The sequence below is a fragment of the Sebastes umbrosus genome, chromosome 8 (assembly GCF_015220745.1).
Source record: "Sebastes umbrosus isolate fSebUmb1 chromosome 8, fSebUmb1.pri, whole genome shotgun sequence".
Taxonomy (NCBI): Eukaryota; Metazoa; Chordata; class Actinopteri; order Perciformes; family Sebastidae; genus Sebastes; species Sebastes umbrosus.
Window position 1 is genome coordinate 32,752,205 of NC_051276.1, and position 21,603 is coordinate 32,773,807.

The 21,603-nt window shown below is 40.9% G+C and overlaps 1 protein-coding gene across 1 annotated transcript in view; it reads left to right on the plus strand.

The window, feature by feature from the left end:
• Nucleotides 1-21,603, plus strand: part of rasgef1ba (RasGEF domain family, member 1Ba) — a 128,402-nt gene continuing 106,799 nt past the window's right edge. The window contains exons 1-2 of the mRNA XM_037776999.1: nt 1-353; nt 19,233-19,280. Coding sequence (XP_037632927.1) covers nt 285-353; nt 19,233-19,280 — 117 coding nt within the window. The 5' untranslated portion in view covers nt 1-284. The remainder of the gene's footprint in view (nt 354-19,232; nt 19,281-21,603) is intronic.

Genomic DNA, 21,603 nt, shown 5'->3' on the forward strand with positions numbered 1-21,603 from the left:
TCAGCCCGGCCCCACCTGCAGGAGTCCACACCGCTGCTGCTGCTGCTGGTGATTTTACAGCTACATGCTCTCAGCTCCACATCCACAGAGTCGGGCGGTATTTTGTCATCCATCTGTGCGTGATCTCCGGGGTTTAGTTCGTGCAGCTGGAGGAGCAGAAAGGAGGGATGCGCGCAGGGTCCTTGAACGCCACAAACAAGTTGACGAGGCTGCAGGAAGACAGAAAGAGGACTATCTCCTGTTGATCCAGCTCTGCTTCTTATTCCACCTCTCTCTTCCTCTATATGGCAAAGTTCCTGGCTGAATTACTGGGATGCACACTTCCAGACAAGGGCACTCCACCTTTATTCGAGGTAAGGATGCTTTAAAAATGCACTTCATAGACTTAAAAATGCATTCATGATCTAAAAATGTAATGGTGAGTTTTTTATCCATGGACCAAAAGGCGCATGTTCCTCTTCCATCTTCTGTCTTTACTGGTCTTCCTAAAAGATGGATCAGACAGCTGCAGCTGATTGAGAACCTGCTGCTGCTAGAGTCCTCACTAAGACCAAGAAAGATGATCATATCAGTCCAGTTCTGAGGTCTCTACACTGGCTCCCTGTCTCTCAGAGAATTGATTTCAAAATGCTGCTGCTGGTTTACAAAGCACTAAATGGTTTAGGGGCTAAAACACATTTCTGATCTTCTGCTATGTTCTGAACCATCCAGACCTCTCAGGTCATCTGGATCAGGTCTGCTTAGTGTCCCCAGAGTCACAACTAAACATGCAGAATCAGTTTTTCTGCACCAAATATCTGGAACAAGCTCCCAGAAACCTGCAGGACCAACTCCAACTCTGAGTTCTTTTAAATCAAAGCTTCAAACTTCCCTGTTTGCTGCTTCTGCCTTTTATTAAACTAGATATTGATCTTATATACTGCACTAGAGCTTTTACTCGTGTGCTATACTCTATTTTAGCTTGTTTTTATTTTCTAATCTTTAATGTTTTTATGTTTTTATAACTGTTTTAATTATGTCTTAATGTTCTTTTGCACTTTGTCGCAATGTTCTTGAATGTTTATGTAAAGGCAATTTGAATTGCCCTGTTGCTGAAATGTGCTCTACAAATAAAGCTGTCTTGACTTCCATGTGTTCTCTATGGCAACAGGAGGCTGAGGCTTTTGTTCATCACTGTGATTGACAGTTGCTATGCTGTAAATCACTTCATTAGCAGTGATCCCTGCAGGTACAGGTTTAGAAGTGTTTCTGTTCACTGTAATATTCCTAAAATATCCGCTTCTGGTTTTTCTCTGGCGCTCATAATGAGTTTATAATGACCTTGTCTTACTTTGAGGTGTTTTGTGTGTTGTCACAGCGGATCTCTGTGATATTTGAGGTGTATTCAGCCAAAAAACCTGTTCCAGCGTGATTCTAGACACATTCTAGTGGTGATTTGGGGCTGTGAGTCGTGCTGCGTTTGGTGCCAGCATGTGGTTACTAGTAAGAAATGGCTGAGACTCAAACGCTGCTGTTATTTGGGTCAGTGTGCCACACACTGAACCTGTTCAGTACTCCCTGTCTGTGCCTGAGGACTGTTATAACACATTCTCAGCTCTGCACGGTCTGATGGATAAATCTGCTGTGAAATAACTGAGTTTTACGAGAAAATGACTTGTAGCAGAAGTTTTTTTTTTTGTCCCCTGTCAGATGGTTCTCTGCAGGACTGCTGTTGTGTCATATAATTATACACTGAACTGAGCCAGTTCTGAAGGAAAGGGCTAGTTACTTAATAGATTAGTGAAGTGACCGGAAAATGAATAGTAGATTTATTATTGCATTCACTAATGAAGTTAAAATACCAGTGATTTTCTGGTGTTCACTACACGTACAAACAAATATATATGAATGATTGCATTCACCTGCTGTTGTGACTTTGAATAATGATGCGTTAACTTACTGATGTACATACTGGAGAACTACATACTATATACTACATATTCAGTGACTACGAATCTTTGAACTGAACTGAACTGAAGGAAGTGATTTCCACCTCTATCCTTAAAGGGATAGTTTGGATGTTTCTCAGTAGTTGTATGAGGTACTTCTCCTACAGTAGATGGCACCCAAAAAAAAAAAAATCGATATCCGTTTAAGTGTATGCTATATTTAGAATATTTTCACCACTTTATCTTGCAGTCACACAGCCCTCTCCTTCTCCTCCTCTCCATATCTATGCTCTCCTCAAAGCCAGCAGGCTCAGATGACAAAAACAGTACAGACACTAGGGCTGTCAATCCATTCAAATATTTAATTGCGATTAATTGCAAATGAATTGCACATGTTTTATCTGTTCAAAATGTACCTAAAAGGGAGATTTGTCAAGTATTTAATACTCTTATCAACATGGGAGTGGACAAATATGCTGCTTTATGCAAATGTATGCATATATTTATTATTGTAAATCAATCAACAACACAAAACAATGACACATATTGTCCAGAAACCCTCACAGGTACTGCATTTAGCATTAAACAATATGCTCCAATCATAACATGGCAAACTGCAGCCCAACAGGCAACAACAGCTGTCAGTGTGTCAGTGTGCTGACTTGACTATGACTTGCCCCCAAACTGCATGTGATCATCACAAAGTGGGCATTTCTGTAAAGGGGAGACTCGTGGGTACCCATAGAACCCATTTACATTCACATATCTGGAGGTCAAAGGTCAAGGGACCCCTTTGAAAACGGCCATGCCAGTTTTTCCTCGCCACAATTTAGCGTAAGTTTGGAGCGTTATTTAGCCTCCTTCACGACAAGCTATTATGACATGATTGGTACCGATGGATTCATCAGGCTTTGTAGTTTCATATGTTGCCTGTATCTTCACTTTAGCTTTAAGACTGAGCCCGCTACAACCTCCGGAAGATTGATTGCGCTAATGCGTTAAAGAAATTAGTGGTGTTAAAACAATTTTGCGTTAACGCGTTATTAACACGTTCATTTTGACAGCCCTAATGTTTTTGTTTCACCCTGTTCTGTACCATCTAAAAAAATGCCATTCGTCCATTTCCCAGTGATATTTAACAACATAACTACATCAACGAGTGCTTGAGCAACACTTCTACGGTGACTCGCCGACAATGTAGCTGGCCATGCTGGCTGTTTTGTTGCTTTTGTCGCTTGTAGTTCGTCTATACAGCGAGATATGGAAGATTTTTATCAGCCAGACCGGTTTTTATTATTGCAAAGGAAGAATTGGTTGCAGTTTGGGTAGACCTGAGGCCTCCAGATGCACTGTTGCATCAAAAATCACATCAGCCAGGCTCTGCTCCGGTTTACTCACAGTACAGGACAGCATCGGAGTCTCATACATCATAAGTCAAACAAAACATCCCTTTAGATACAACACTGGATCTATGCTGTTGGTTAATAGCACTGTGAAAGTGTATATCCAATTTTATAGTACTAGAAAGACAACTTATAAATTGAGGAAAGGCAGGTGAGAAGGTAACACAGGAAGATGCACCTTAAACCAACATATCCTTTAAATAGAAACATTCATTTATGTATTAATTTTCTGAATGTACAGGTTACAGTCACAGATTGTTAGCAAAGAGGAAAGTAACATGGATGAATGGGGATGATGGAACACAGAAATTAATCAGAGTAGGTGTGTTGCATGATGTGATGTCATAATGTAACATCATTTATGATGAAAATACTCCAAAAAGCAAATACTATTCATCTTTGTCTCTCTAGTTGTTTAAAATGGGACCTGACGGGCATTACATAACACCGGCTCTAAGTGAAAAAAACGGTTTTAGATTTATTCTCATCACACACACGCTAGTACACACGTGCACACACGTGCACACACACCAGCCGTAATCCACAATCAGCACAGGATTGTTAATCCATCAGGCATCATCTCAATCTGCCTAACACACACTGAATATTAAAATCATCTCAGAGATGTGTCGGAGAGGATCATCATAGTGACTTCTGGGAAAATGAAAAGATGACCTGCTCTGTTCGGCTTTACGCTGGACGAGGATTACATTCACACACAATTCCACCTTAAACCATCAATCTATTCAATAGATGCATGTCTCTCTTTTTCATCCCCAAAGGAGAAAACCACAAAGTTTATTCACAGTTTTCTTTACACTTTGTCATTTCAGAATCAGAACCGTCACGCCTAGGTTGATCGATTTCTGTTCTTATGACACTCAGGTGCCTCTCTCCTCCTCCGCGTTTCTTTGTCTCGTTCCCACTTTCCTCTTTCCTCTTTGCCACTTTTCTTCTCTCAGGGTCTTTTTTTCTCTCTCTCAGTTACAAACTCGTCATTCACTCACGTACTGTCTGTTACTGCTGCCAGGCCTCCTCCTCCTCTCTCCTCTCCTCTCTTTATTCCCTGCAGCCTTAAAGGGAGGCTTTATTCATGGCAGGGAGCTTGTTTTTCAAGCGGTATGCGGTTTTCAAAGGGTAAAGAAAAAGATTAACATCACTGTACTACTCTCAAGGCCTGTCTGCTGCGTTTGAAAAGATGTGTGGTGCAAAGAGTCCAGAGAAGAAGAAGAGGTTTTCAGTGGAGGAAAGTTTGAGAAAAATATGAGGCGCTGGATCGTGACATCAGAGAATAAGATACCCAGCAAGAATACTAAAAGTAGATAACATACATGCTCAGTGTGTTGCAGTGGAAAAGATGTCAAGTACAAAACTTCAGTTCCTCGTGTTTACTCAGTCGGAAGAAACACGTGCAAATACACAAGCATAAACACATAAAAAAACACATTCCACTTCTCTAACACACTGTTCACTTTCGTCACCAGACATCACTAAACTGTCAAATATAATCCCGTGAGGGATGATGTGTTGCATAACTGTCTGGGTCCAGAGAGGGCATTGTGTGTGTGTGTGTGTGTGTGTGTGTGTGTGTGTGTGTGTGTGTGTGTTTACTGTCTTCAAAAGACAAGGACGTTCAGTGCAACAGGGCATCATGTTCCCTGTAATTAAATTCTGATGCTTCATTTGTTGAGATTAATTTGTGCCGATTTGTTTCTATGATGTTTATGCCAATAAATATGTTTCTGTAATTATTTGTGACAAGTCGAGGCTGCGGAAGCATGTTGTTGAATGAATGTTGTTGAATGAATGTTGTTGAATGAATGTTGTTGAATGTCAGTCGAGCGGTTACGGGTTGAAAATAGGGGGACAGTTGCTAGAATGTCAATTGGACATGACAGAAACCACAAGTTTTGTTATGCCTACTAGGAGACTGAAGACTGACACCCTCTCACATCTAAAGACAATGTGTCTGAAGTCACAGAGTTTTTAGTCACAGACTTTAATATTTTGCAAAGACAGGATCTTGCAGGGTCACTATCTACAGGACTAAAACTAGATTCCTTTTGAGATGATGTCACATCCTGCTCCTGGTGGAAATTTACAAGAAGAAAAACTACAGGACTGTTTGCTATTAGCCTACGAGCTAACCGTATGTTTCAGCTGAAGAGTGCGAGCTTCAATCATATAAATCGACACACACACACATATATGAGAGAAAGAGCGAATATACGGTTAGCCCAGGGTCAGCGACCTTTACTGTCAAAAGAGCCATTTTTATGCAAAAAAAAAATTGTCCGGAGCCGCAAAACATTGAGCATTGTGATGAAGGTAACACAGCTTATAGTCTAAGTATATAGTATATAAGTCTAATGCAGTGAGGGCCAAATATATATAATATTACAAGAAAAAAGTCATAACTTTACGAGAAAAAAGAAAATAACACGTTAAATTACTACTATATGATATTATGACTTTATTCTCGTAATATTCTGACTTTATTCTTGAAATCTCAGATTTATTTTTCTTCCTCAATGTGGCTCTAATACCGTTGTACCATAGACCTACAACAATGATAAATAAAAATGAAAATGACTGACTAAAGACAGCTCGGACTGAGTGTTATGACCACCTGACACTGAACAATCGAGATCACGGGAGCGCGCCGCAACTCTAGCAAACCTCTTGTGATTTTTTATTCCCACATTGGAAATATGTCTGCCACAGTGAAATAATTGAAATATGGTTCGGTGTAAGGTCGGCATAAGTTGTTTTCTGTTGCTCGTACTCTATCACGCATGATCTTTCACATTGCCATAGAGATGCAGATTTTCTTTCACTTATTCAGAGCTGACCTCGCCACAGGAGGACCTTGTTTATTGTGATCTACAATGAACGCTGATCTTCTTTCTGCAGAAAACAGTTCAAAAAAGAAGCCTTATATATACACAATCATAGACGTAGAAAATTATGAAAACTGCAGCTTTACTAGACAATAATATGGTGTGTTGCTGATTGAGAGCCAACAGAAATATCTCACTGCAGCAAAAGTTCCTACTTCAAGGTTAACTGTGACACATGTTGGACTGAAAAGGATCTTTTTTGTGCATCAGCTCTCATGTTACTGCAGCGTTTCTCTCTCTGGCTGCATAATGTTGTTCATCTGGTATTTTAAACCTGCATTTGGGCAGTGAGAAATAGCTGTTTTAATGCTGTTGTATTGGACACCTGATATTTTAAGATTCATATATTTATTTCAAGACTAGTGTGTTGTATTGTTGCAGTGTAGAGGGATTTCTATTCTTCTGGTCTCTCAGTGTAGTTCAGTAAAGGGCAACTCCACAGATTTTCCACATCAAAATCTACATGTGTTGGGTCAGACTGTTCTCATGCACCGTTTGTAGCTACACCTATGAAAAGTAATGCACTGTAATTCGTATACATCCCGCAAAATCAATTGGTTTGTAATCCATGTAATCGTGAACCAGGAAGTATAAAGAACATATCCAGATTATTTTATTCAGGAATTCGGCCAGCCGTCTTTGTAAGGGATAATTCTTAACTCGGTTACTACAGATCACAAACAAATATACGGATAAAAAAAGGTGCAAAGTACATTATACAGTGAATCTGTGTAGAGCCAGCATTCAGATGAATGTTAACCTCCATTTTTATGTCAAGTGTTTTATGACAAAAAAGAAGGCCACAGAACGCTTTGTTAGGTGTGCAAGTGTTTGCAGGCATTCAAGTTTTGGTTGTGTCATAGCGAGAGAGAGAAGGAGAGGGAAAGTATTTGAAGCATAAAAGAAAGCTAAAGAATAAAAGAGAGCCAAGGTAATCTTCAAAATACAATTTTTAAAAGCATCCATCGCTATGACAACCATTGAAATCTCTGAATGAGGCAAAGACGCAGCGCAGCCTCCGCTCAGATAACAGCAGACGACATTATGAGTTGATGTTTTTGAATATAAACTTTTCACATTTAACCATTCAGCTAGAGTATTTATCTTTGTTTGGTTTACCCTCAACTCTCCGACGCATTCCCAGCTAATGGCAACAAGTTCAGGAGAGAAATCATTGAACCAAAACCTCAACGTACATGCAGATATTAGCTATAGTAAGCTCTTAATGTGATGAAGACGTAGAAATTCTTCAATTTGTGATCATTTTCCTGGTGCAGGAACATTTGTTTGACACACAACATGCTTTTCATGTGCACTAATTTCATGCTCAGACCAAGCTGGTTTGTGAAGAAAACTTTAGTAGAGAAGATTTATAAGGTTAACGCTAATTGAACCAAATGAGATGACCAAAAGAGAGAGGGAAATATACAATAAGGCAAGTAAATACCAAGTGGTCCCAGATAGAGAATTTAAAGACTAAAAGGAGCAGAAGCTAAATATCAGTTCAGGACATTTTCCAGTTGTGTTTTATTGGAACCTTTTACTGTGTCATAATATCACATTTGTGGAAATGTCACGCTCATTTGGGTTCATTTTGAACTTATACTTTCCCAGCATCTGCATGTGAATACCTGCTGTCAGCTTTTATAGTTTGGATCAGATCATCTTACGTCAGCTGTTTTTTTGGTTCCAATAAAAATCCTCAATATTGCCTCTATAAATGTCTCCTCACAGACATAGATAGTCTCTACACCAGTGCATGTTCAGCATGCAGCTTTGGACTGACACACTAGTGATTGTGAGATGGTTATGCAGTGTGATAAAACTTTACTTATAAAGCAGAGTGCACATTAATGATCATTACTGGATCAGAAAAGGATGTTTTCATTTTGTAGAAAATGTTTTATTTTCAGGCTCTGCAGAGTAAAAAGAGTTCTCTATAAACGCTATAAATCATCAACACAGACAGACGCTCCAGCATGACGCGAAGCACAGATCATGTTTTACTGTAGTTCCTCTGTGTTACTGAGAGGGAGATCATCCCAGGAAGTCCATCCATCACACTGACAGCTCCATATGTAGAAAGTGGATGCTTTCATGTGTGGAGCATATGGAGGATGAAGAGGAGCTGTCAGTCTAGAAGACGAGACAGGAAGTGGAGACAACTACAACGAGGAGAGTAGAGAAACAATCAAATAAAACAAAGTAAGAGAAGGAACTGAAACACTTTTGAAAGTTAGTAAAATGACTTAACGGCGTCCGTAATCTTTCGTGGAAGAGTAATGAAGTCATTTTGCAGCATGTAGTTATAGGCCTACATTAGCTATAGATTTCAGTTAGCCGACTTTGTGCGGTGGCGTTTCAAGATTCATGTAACATATTCTGTGGTAATCTGAGGATATGGCTATCTAGTTTTAGGTTAGTGTTTAGCTTGTCATCTAAGCAGTGCTGTAGTGCATGTGAGCTATATAACATAACTGGACACAACCGTCACTAATGCTGAGATAGTAACGTAGCTCCTCACGGATTGAAGCTGTTCTTTTTCTCATTTTGACACAGGTGACAACACATTAGTTAAGGTTGTAAGGACTATAGCTGTTGGTAGTTGTTTGTTAACGTTTAAATATGCTGAATTGTAATTTTATGGGTTGTTGTTGTTCGTTTGACGATGAAGCTAAGAGAGCTAATATGTGCTATTATTACACAGCTTTGTTGAATACTCGGTTGGTCAATCTTTATAACAGACCAGCTGCTGTGGACGCAGTTCTGATCTCGGACTCTGGATACAAAAAAACAATTTCTTAAGTAAGTAGCTGTGTAATAAGCGGGATAGGGCGCTACGCGTCGGGGTCCTGCATCGCCCCGTTGGGGTTTATTTCACAACAATGACCGACTCGCTGTACATTATCCCTTACACGTCAGTTGTCACGGTACGCTACGGTAAATATTCACGTACTCTGCAGCCTGATGGAAACACCAGTGTCAGTGCGGCCAGGCATGGCAGAGGCAGCATCCTCTTATCGCTGAGCACTTGGGTACCAGAGTGAAGCCGATGCTTACCATCAAACTCAACCATTTATGTATTTTTTACACAATAACTGGCAACTCGATCGCTGACGACACAGATACCACGTGATACCAACGTCATTATGCTATTGGCTCACAAGCCTTGTTAGAAGTGGGAATCAAACGTCAGATATCTTCCACAGAGATAAACAAAACATTCATTTTGGACCTATCAAAATTTTAAAATGATTAATTCACAATCATAATACTGTTTTTTTGGAATAGCAATACTTTTATTAGGCACCTTTCTAAAAGCTCTGTGGAAGTGTTATTTTTAAAAATGATTCATCTATATAAAATGTTATCAATAAGACCTTTAAGTATGACTGGAGCTGTGTAGATGTGCTTCCATGTGAGCCTGGTTACTTATTCAGCGGAAGGTCCCTTTAGAGCGAGCTGTCAGTCAAACCCAACTGCTAATCAGGGAGGGTTTTTTCCTTCCTGGCAGAGGAATGACTGTGTCGATGAAGACTGTTATCACAGCCTCTTCTCCCTTCATGACAAACAGCTGTGCTTCCTCTAAATGTGCCAAAGCACAAGAGCGACCAGCTTTCCCATTATCCATAGCCATTTGTGATCAAGTGTCAACCACCGCGGCTGAATGGCGAAGCCGTCCGGACGTCCCTGAGGATGCAGTTTCACTAATGGCTGCTGGATAGCAGCTCCAAGAAAACTGTTCACACTGCAACTCTCCTAGAAAAAGTAAATCTTCTCCACTTTCTAAGGATAATTTGACTTCTTTTACTGTGAGTCTTGGAGGCAATTTTGAAAATGATTGTTCCGTTAAGAGGTTATTAAAGGCTTAAAGAGAAGTATATTTTGGGATATGATTGGCCGGTCTCTCAGGCCAACCTCAGCTTCAGACAAGATTCACCATTTTTGCTAGATTTGGATTTTCTTGCTGAAGAAACTCAAATCCAGGTTTAGAATAAACTTCCCTTCAGACTCCCACAGGTAACATACACTCACCGGCCACTTTATTAGGCACACCTGTTCAATTGCTTGTTAACACAAATAGCTAATCAGCCAATCACATGGCAGCAACTCAATGCATTTAGGCATCTAGACGTGGTGAAGACGACTTGCTGGAGTTCAAACTGAGCATCAGAATGGGGAAGAAAAGGGATTTAAGTGACTTTGAACGTGGCATGGTTGTTGGTGCCAGACGGGCTGGTCTGAGTATTTAAAAAACTGCTGATCTACTGGGATTTTCACGCACAACCATCTCTAGGGTTTACAGAGAATGGTCCCAAAAAGAGAACATATCCAGTGAGCGGCAGTTGTGTGGACGGAAATGCCTTGTTGATGTCAGAGGTCAGAGGAGAATGGGCAGAGTGGTTTGAGATGATAGAAAGGCAACAGTAACTGAAATAACCACTCGTTACAACCAACGTATGCAGAATACCATCTCTGAACGCACAACACGTCGAATCTTGAACCAGATGGGCTACAGCAGCAGAAGACCACCCGGTACTAGCAAGGTGTACCTAATAAAGTGGCCGGTGAGGCCCATTTCTGCCACTTGTTAAAAAACAATAAAACCTCAAAACCAAACTTTTTTTCATCGTGTGAAACTTTACTATTTTTGCTTGTAATGACTTATTTAGTATATTAAAATACACAACAAGGAGGAGTTATAGAATTTCTTTCTCTGAGTCTTTTAATCAGTACATCTTGGAGTGTATTATTATGACACTTATACCACGAACAACAAGCCAAACAAATACAAGTTTCCTACAGATTTAACGGACGTTGTGAATACTCAGCCCAGTCGCACAGCAGTTCGTGAAATAGTCACAAAATTGAATGTATTGATTCGTGTGCATAGACACAAATTTCACATTTGTTTCATGGTGGTCAGCATGACCAGATCACCAGACTTTCACCCAGGAGACCGGTGTTAGTGTCCCGTGTGAAACCAGAGGTCAGAGTTGATTTAATTGTCACGTACATTAACTTCCGTACTTAAGTAACGCCACTTCTGGTGTTATTTTAACCTGAACTGCGATCTTTTCCTAAAGCTAACTAAGTAGTTTTGTTAGCCTAAGCCTAACCAAGTTGATATTTTCCAAAGCCTTACTAAGTAGTACTAATACCTGAGCGTAAATTGACACATGCATCACGTGTTACTGGACATTCGTAGGAAAACGCACGAAACATATGTTGAAAGTCACGCTGAACGTCACGAGAAAAAAAAGGGAAATTTGTGTCTATGTACGCGAATCAATTATATAAAATTTTGTGACTATTTCACGAACTGCCGTGAGACTGTGTTGGAACACTGTATGAAAAACTTTGTCACAACTGTGACATAATATCTCATCATAAGAAACAAGATACTGAGTCTATATTCTTCTGTTTGTACATGATGATGAATGTGCTGCACATTTTAGGCTATTGTATTGTGGAGGCTGCTGGTGCATATTTGTTAGTATGAATGAGCTTAATCTACAGAAAAAGCATTTTCTGGATGCTCTTCTCTCTTCATGATTCAGTCAACAAGTAATGTAACTACTACTGTAGGCTTTGTCCATGTATTTACCCCCGATGGTTTAACCACAAGGGGGCGGTGTGCAACATATAACCAGTGCAGCTCACTGGTTAACTGATGTCAGCAGGTGGTCCAGAAAGTGATGGACTGTGATTCCTCCACTGACTCTCAGAGGAAGTGTTGCATGCTTTACTTTAATTTAGGGTGAATCAGCTGGTGTAAAAACATGCAGCTGTGTTGCAAAAACCTGTAAGTGATAGAAGAATAACAACATAATATATATACTGTTTCAAAGGAGATATTGTTCTCATGTTTCTTTGGTTCAGGGCTGCTGCTTTTAATGAAACAAATGAATCTCTGAGCAAACAGGAGTAAAAGAAAACAAATCCCCTGTTACATTGCTTGTTCAAAAGACACGCTGGATGGTAAGTAGGATGTTCTGATGCTGTTGAAAGTCTAGTCCTTTGTCAGCTGGCCTGGCAGAACATGAACACAAACAGCCCTGTGTACCATATCAGTGTGAACATGACAGGGGAGTGGATAAGAAGAGGAGGAAAGGAAGGGGAAAACAAAATGCAGTACAAAATCAAATCAGCAAAGAGCACTGCACACTAAAAATGGCACCAAAACAAATGTATGTAAATCATAAAATCCTGGATTTTCTTTTCTTAAAATTATAAAAGACTTGACTCCAACTCATATCCGTCGGTTTGCGGGGTCAATAAATCAACTTACAGTAACTTGACAGCAACTTTGAAGTTTTTTTTCTCATTTGTAGTTTGAGTTCGCTTTGAAGTTTTTAATCAGTTCTGTAGCTGAAGTTTAAAAGAGAAAAGTAAAGTTGGTGGTGGAATGAAAAAGCCAGACAGACGGAGTGCTATATGCTAAAAATACTATGTAAAGATGGTGGGAACATCTCTCTACACTGTTCAATAGTTCCACTGTAAACAGTAGGCGACTCGATGGAATGAGGCAGATTTCATTTTGGAGGACACTCCGCTAGACTCCTCTTCCAGTACAGCATGCATTTTAACTCTGTGCAAATATGCTTTTGGCTGCTGTTTGATTCCAGGAGACACATTCACATGAATAGCAATGAGATATTGTGGATGCGCTCTGCATTCAGGAAGAGGATACCCCCCGCCATTCATATGCACACAACAGTGTCTCATACACACACACACACACACACACACACACACACAGTTGTTGCTGATACAACTGCTGCATACATCCATTTCTGCATGCACACAATACCAGAGGGGGGTCCCTTGTCAATATGTGCATGTTAATAGCAGCTCAAGTCTCAGTGCAGACAATCACAATGTTTGCACACAGTGAATGTTGTGCAGAGTGAGATTCAAGGCTGAGAGGAGTGTCGTGCAAAACAACATAAACTCACATTTTTCTTGTGACCTGGCACAAAGTCTGCAACCAGCTGTAACAGATCACAACACTGTGGACATTCAGGAGTTTAGACTACAGTCGGTTTTCTGATGTTTATTCGCCCTAACAAGCTTCGGCCAAACAGTACAGCCGTCTCCAAACATGTCTTTCACGTCAGCAGTAGAGGGTCTTAGTTCTCAGCTCCCAGGTATGGATGTGAGAGACTATCTGCATGTGAGGCAGGACGCTAGGAGTGAGGAATACAATATAGTATTCTAAAGGTTAAGTTAAAGGTCGTGGCTTTTATTGTTCATTGGTACAACAGCGCTGCCTCTGTGGTGTTTGGTATCCTTACAAACCTTATAGTGTCCTTTTATAGATGATTACGTCACGGTGTTGGCTGGAGGCAAAACAAAGCAGAGACTGGAGGCTAACACGAATCACCTCAGCCTTCTGCTAACCGTAGCCGCAGCCGAGAGTCTTCGGCTGCGGTTAGCAATAGCTGACTATTAGCAACATTTTCTCTCCATCTCTGAAATGCTTCACCGACTCTCTTTTTGAAAAGTCATTCTTCCTTGTTTGCGTTGCTTTGCAGTGTAGGCAGCTGTTGCTAATGCTGGAAAATGGAGGATATTTATAGGCATCCAAAGATTTATACGCTTGCCTGAAACTCCTCGATTGAAGTTCCGCCTTTTCTTCCATAACGTGGTGATGTCACTAAGTAACACACTTTGCCTCGTGGCTAGTTTGTAATTGACATTACATATTTTCTTTCGAAGAAGTCTGTTAGTGAACCTTTTGAGTTGTGATCACTTTATCCCACAACTGGTAAACTATGGTAGAGTTTAATGTAATCACTGCAGCTGTTGTCCCGATTGATCATACTCTGACCTCCCATTGTTGAACCTGCCAAGTTCAAACATGCACGAGCCCAAACTTAACGTCCTTTTGTAGAAGTATTACAGCAGTATTTCCAGTGGACAGTATGACCTACATCTGTATCAGTTCACACAACAACACTGACTTTTATCCACTTTGTCTTATTCCATCAATAAAGCCATGTGACCAAACTGCATCAGCGCTGACGTTAATGCTGTTAGTCGACACCGTTAGAAGGTTGCTGAGTTGACCTCAACCTGTGAGGAGGGGGACCACCGTGACCCGGCTGACGCCTCATACCTCATTACGGCGGGACGACTGATGCACTGACGCTCCCATGTGACCTTTTATACACACACACTCTCACTCTCACACTCTTCTGTATCTGACCTACCACAGCGGGGGGGAGAGCACATTTCCTGATGAGTGTGTGACCCAGTGAACTGGCTCACCTGCAGGGTGAGGGGTTCAGCAGTGAGGGGTCACTGGGGTCGCAGCCCACTGGGACACGTTTAGCAGATCAGATTGGTTGAGTCAAGATGACGGACAGGGTTTGGTAAATTGGTCTATGGTTATCATTTCTACAGTAACGCCCCAGAGAATAAGGCTGATAGGGCCAGACTCTCATCCCTCCATTTATGATGTTGATATCTAAGTCTCCAGCTGTTCTGCCTGTGATTCATTTCCTTCCTGATAAACAGTAACCTGCATCTTGAGTTTTCCTCTTTGTGTGTGTGTGTGTGTGTCCGTGCACACAGCGATCAGACTCAGCAAGCTATTTCCCTTCTCATTTGATGCGAATCTTCCGAAACCGACAGCCGCCGACAGATGACAAAAGCCCAATAGATGTGAGATGAGATGTCTGAAACTAAAATGTCAGAAGCAAAAATGCCCCGCTGTGCTTCTGATCAGATGGGAAAGAACACGAGGCGATTCTCTCTCCATCTCATCTCCCCCTCCACCCCCCACCGTTCTCATTTTCATCGCCCTGCCGTCTCTTCACCTCGTCCCTCTCCTCCCATCAACGATACGTTCAGTCATAGCCGCCGTGACTCTCCTCTCCTCGCCCGCACTGTAATCTTCCTCTAAAGGTCACTGCAGTTGTCTGCTGGAGTAAAACAAAGAGAGAAAGTGTCAGGTGGTGAGAACCAACCGAGGATAAAACACGTTTCTGTTGTTTCCACCATTGAACAATCTGATCTCCTCTGCCTGACTCTCTGTTTCACATTATCTGTAACTCCTTCAGTAACTGTAGACATCGTATTTCTGGCTGATCTGCTTGTTGACATAAAGTGAAGTCAGTAAAGTAAAGCTGTGGAATAGAGATGCTGGGCTCTCTGATTGAGTTTCAGGCAGCATCATAAGTTATGGATGATGTGTTTGCTCTTTGATTTTCAGAGAATAAACAAGATAATGAAAAAGTAGAAGTTAGAGAAGTACGTTTGCGACGGTAAGGTCAGCGAGTTAAAGGACCAGTGTGTAACATTTAGGGGGATCTATTGGCAGAAATGGAATATAATATTAATAAGTATGTTTTCTTTAGTGTATAATCACCTGAAAATAAGAATCATTGTGTTTTCGTTACCTTAGAATGAGCCGTTTACATCTACATATGGAGCCGGCCGCCGTGTTTCTACAGTAGCCCAGAACGGACAGTTCTGGTTAACCCCGATACTCCACTCAGCTGCCGGGAAACAAGACACATGAAACCTCTGCTGGTCTTGAGGAGCTGCAGCATTTATTTCTACACAAACTGCAGCTTCCACTGTACATCCACTTGATATTCTCAAAGCTAAACTAACTCTGTCTTCTGCTCCACTGCACACATTCGCCGCTGCCGCTCTCTCTCTCTCTCTCTTGCTTCACCACTCACTTTCGCTGTAGTTGTTGAGTGCTTATAAAATGATCATTTTCTTTGTGAATATGACACAGTGTTTAATTGTAGAAAAAAACAGTTTAATCTTTAAAACTCCAGGAATAGGTTTACATTTTTCCTGAAAGAAACCATCCCATCATGAGAAAACACACAACGGTTCATATGATATCCTACAAAAAGTTATTCTTCATTTTTCGTGCGTTCTCCTACGAATGTCCAGCAACACGTGTCAATTTCCACATGCATACAGTCTTTTCAAAATAAACTTCTTTGTCTTCACAGGAAACAAATTGGTTAGGTTTAGGAACAGATCGTGGTTTGGGTTAAAATAACTACGGAAGTGACGTAAGTTAAAGGACCAGTGTCTAACAATTAGGGGGATCTATTGGCAGAAGGAATATAATATTGATAAGTATGTTTTGTTTAGTGTATAATCACCTGATAATAAGAATCGTTGTGTTTTCATGACCTTAGAATGAGCTGTTTACATCTACATAGGAAGCAAGTCCTCTTGTTGCCATGTTTCTACGGTAGCCCAGAACGGACAAACCAAACCCTGTTAACTTTTCCTGCTTGGTCCGGAGTCGATAACGTTACTCGCTCCCGTTGTTGCCGCCGCTCTCTCTCTCTCTTGCTTCACCACTCACTTCCCTCGTACACACACACTGACACACTTTACTCCAACAGGCTTGTGTCGGCCACCGTAGCTCTCCAACACGCTTGGCGCATGAGAGAGGCTTCAGTTGGTTGCGATCACCTCACCTCACCTCACCTCACCGCTAGATACTGCCAGATCCTACACACTGGACCTTTAAGTACAGATGTTATGTGACAAATAAATCAACGTTGACTTCTGGTTTTGCACAGACAGCGGTCTCTTGATCTGAAGTCTGGTGATTTTTGACCCACCCATCCACCCCGACTTCCTCCCTATGCGACGTTTGTCGCTCTTTATACTTCCAGGTTCACTGATTACGTGGATTAAATACGAATTGATTTTGTGATATATATATATATACAAATTACATTACTTTTCGTAGGTTTAGCTACGAACGGTGTCTGAGAACAGGCTGAAGCCAGTAGAAAAGACGCCAGGCTCTTTGTATCAAAGGTAAATAGATTTCCATCAACCACCTCTGGGATAAATAAATCACCTCCATCCCGCCGTCGACCCCGTCAGATGAAATCTGCTGCATTAGTGTACGGCAGAGATGTGGGCAGCATATGAACACCTGCTCAGCTGTCACCTTTACTCCCCCCTTTACACCCTAATCTCACACCTACTCCCCTTCATGCCCCCCAAAAAACCTCCAGATGGTGGCAGCTCGTGAAATAAAAGCCTGCTTCCTGCTGAAGCTTTACTGCTGCTTCCTGGTTTCTAATATAATATCTTTGTCGGGGTAGAGGAGGTGTGTGTGAGAGTGTGTTTTTTTGTGGTTGTGTGTGTTGTGGCTGAGAAACAATAACATCAAATCATCTAAGGTTTGAGTGTGTTTGTGTTTTAAGAAAGAGGATCTCTACATCAAACATACCTTTGCCTCTAGAAGACTTGTTGTGTGTTTGAATGTGTGCGTATACGTGGTGTTTTTGTGCATGTGTGAGTTTGTGTGTGCATGATTGTGTATATGTGTGTGTGCGCTGCATGTAGAAATCTCTCTAGATCAAATAATGTCTTTCTAGTGTTCAAAGTGTGTGTGTCCACGTGGGAATTCATTACCATTCCTCCCAGTTTCTTCTCTTTGTAAATAACTCCTCTGGGAGCTCCACGTGGAGCCTTTTAAAGACTCATTAGGATTTGTTGTTTCGTCGTCTCCTCTGTGAACATGTTCGTCTTTAAACGCCACTAATGGCTCCATTCGTCTTCACGCTCGCACTTTAAATGCAGCCATTTGCATTTCGCAGCATTTAGGTGACGTTAATGCAACAAAACAACTTAGAGTGAAGCAATGAAGCCCAATTATCTATTGTTATAATGGAAGAAAGTCTTTCTACTCAGTTGCTATTTTCTTTTCTTGATATTTTCTATCATAAAATCATTAATTCTGTTAGATCTCTTGTCACCATAATGAAGGTCTGGCCTTATTATTATTATTATTCCAAGAGGCCACCAACATGATGATGAAAGCTGAAGCCAGTGTCACCAGTGTCCACTAATAATAATAATAATAGTAATAGTAATAATAAAGTTAATTTGTATAGCACTTCAATTATAAAGAAAGCTACAGAAATCAGATTAAGAAGGCAGAAACCAGTAAAATTAATGTTATTAGATGCTGGCTTCAAAAAATGTTTCGTCTTACAACTTTAACTCTTTCACAGTGTGCTTTCAGTTCATAAAAGTTAATTATAACATTTTGGTTGTCTGAAAATATCTTATTCAGCATTCGGTTGTACTTAGCTCCACCCTCTGGTGTCACTTCTCAAAATGCCGAACTCGAGGCTTCAAAACCATAGTCCACAAACGAATGGGTGACATCACGGTGACTACGTCCACTTCTTATAGTCGATGATCATTGCAGATTGAAGCACAATTTCACATTTGGACACGCCACTGTCCTATTTTCCGTTGTTGATATGTGTTGATGCAGCAAAAAGCAGCAATTCTATAATGAAACATGGAGTCTCATAGCTAACTTTAGTTCTTTTAATGTGAGTCTCTGTGATTTTGAGAATCATCGTTACAGAGAGGTCTGTTTTAGTGTGAATTTGTTAACTTTACACACGTCTCCATCTACCACAGTCAGCCATGATGGATTTGGTTGGTTGGTTTAAGGAAGTGGCGAACATTGACACAAGCTGTAACCTCAAACTCTACGATAAAACAGACAATTTAGAATTCAAGTGTGTTTTTGTTTTTGGTGATTTTTGTGATTCCTCGTGTTTTACCTCTTGCTGCAGTCTAAAACCCCAGGACAGATTAAAAGCTCTATGTGTAGTATTTGAAGATGTTTTACTTTGGTGGCCTCTAGTGGTAGTATCAAAAAAGACACTGGCAGACAGCAATGCATGTTAAACTTATACAATCATAAAAACATGATAAAATCACATTAATTCTAAACCAAGGTTTTTTTTCCCTTGGCTTCAAAGCATCCCAACCACCAATAGACTTATACTTTACTTTTTAGTTTCAAACTATCATATTCTCTTCTCAACCTTTTATGTAAAAATGTATTTTAACTCTCCCAGTGGGTGAACTGCATCCCAAGTATTTGTTAACTGGTGATAGAACTGTGTGTAAAACAGAAAAATACTGTGTCCTTGATATCCTCCCTAACAGTTTTGTCTCCTCTCCGTTCCCTGCAGTGTCGGAGCCAACCCCACCTCGGTCTGAGGCCTTCCTCCAAACAGCGGGTAGGTAAACACTTGAAACCTTAAAAGACTTATTGTTTCTGCTTTTGAGTTGCTGTGTCCTCCACGCTGAAGGAACAGGACACACACACGCACACACACACACACACACACACACACACACACACACACACACACACACACAGCCGACTGTACATAACATGCCACAGAGTTGCTCAGTGCACACAAAACGCTGCCTGCTGATAACCTGCTGCAGTGTTAGAGAAGATTTACATGCAGCATTACACCTCATTTTCATTCACCTTATAAACAAAGCTTAGACTTCTGCTCAGGTTGAAGTTGGGTGGATTCTCGCTGTCAGTGAGGTGACGTCACCAAACTCAACATAACCAATATGAATAATAAAGGTGGAAGTTATACAATTATACGCTGTACAACGCTTCTTCAGATTGGCAGATTGCTTACTTTATGGTTCACAGCTGGAAGATGGATTCAACAGTAATTAAGTTTGAAGGAACCGTGTGTAATATAATATTCATAACTATGTTTTATTTAGTGTATAATCACCTGAAACTAAGAATCGTTGTGTTTTTGTTACCTTAGAATGAGCCCTTCATATCTACATAAGGAGCGGGTCCTCCTCACGGAGTCCTCCATGTTTCTACAGTAGCCCAGAACAGACAAACCAAACACCGGCTCTGGAGAGAGACTTTCACGTTTCTACGTTACCTAATTATAATATATAGTATGAACCTGAAATGTATGTCCCACTATAGCATTCACTGTTGAGTGATGAGTTGTATAAACTACTATATCATTAATACTATTTAGTTTTTAGAAGAATGCATTTTCCACCATAAATACAATTTTCACATGCATGCAAAAAGAAGTATGTCACTCATAATAAATGTATTCTAGCCCTTTAGCATGCACTGGAGAGGATTTGGGTGTTTATGTATCACCAAACAGGTAAACCTTTAAAAGAATCTTCCTATAGTCATTTATATTTGCATTTATTAAAGGTCTGAGCAAACAGAAGCGTGTCACAAAGAGATACCTGATCTGTGAGATAGCTCTCTGTCAACTACTCTGAGGTGTGAATCAGAAAGTTTGTGTGTAGAAGACCTCATGAGGTCAGCAGGGGCACCAGTTTGAACGTCTTTGAAGATGGTATAACTCACATTTACTCACACACACTCTGACTGAACACTGGAGGCCACTGCTTTGATCTTCTCTCTGTGTTTGACTGCCATCCTCCCCCCTTTCTCTCTCTCCTCTTACCCTTTCTTGTTCAATGTCATCCTCTTTATCTATAGTATCATATAACTAGATTCAGAAAACCTTCATTAGCACAAAAAGATAATTCTTATACTTGCAAACCTTTTTCTAACCCATCAGTTTGGGCCAAATTAACCCGGCAAAATGTGATCTGTAGAACCTGTAAATAATAATCTGGCTACTCGGGCTCCTGTTTCTCTCAGCTGATCACGACCTGTCTGAGAATGCAGACAAACACATCTTTCACCTCTCTCTCTCTCCTAATCCCCTCTATCAGTGTGGTGAGTATTAAACGAACCTGAGTGAGTCTGTAATCCGGTGGTTAGTGTTTCACTGAGCGGCCCTGTGAGGTCGCTGGGCATTGAGGGTTCGGAGGTGTGTATCTCTTGTAGTTACCTCATCCAGGATCAAAGCGGAGCAAAGACACCCTGCGTTGATCATTTGAGAAGCATGAGGTCAGCGCTGGGCTTTTATTCTCTCTCTCTGGCCAGGTCTGCAGAAACCCCCAGGAGTGCTACTGACACGGAGATGATTCTTTAATGCTGGTTTTCTTGTGCCAAGTAAACATGTTGAATAGATGTTGATAGCGCAGCCCGGCCTGAACCTGCTGCTTGTATGTTTGTACAGTATGTAGTGCCTCCACTGCGTTTTTTATTGTCAACAAACCCATGAAATGACTAAAACCAATTATGATATATGAACTGACCTTCATTGTTATCCAAACACACACGCTATTGTTTATTTTGACTCAGTCCCACATACACCGTCCTGCTGCCACAAATACTCACTAGAGCACCAAATGTGGATTAATCCACCTCTGAAAATAGTCCTTCTGTAACGCAACTTGTGATTTGTAGGTTGTAGCGGGCTCAGTTTTAAAGCTAGAGTGAAGATTCTGGCATCATATGAAACTATAAAACCTAACGAATCCATCGGTACCAACCATGTCATAGCTTGTCGTTGAGGAAGCTAAATAACGCTCAAAACATGCGCTAAATTTTAGCGAGGAAAAACTGGCATAGCCATTTTTAAAGAGGTCCCTTGACCTCTGACCTCAAGATATGTGAATGAAAATGGATTCTATGGG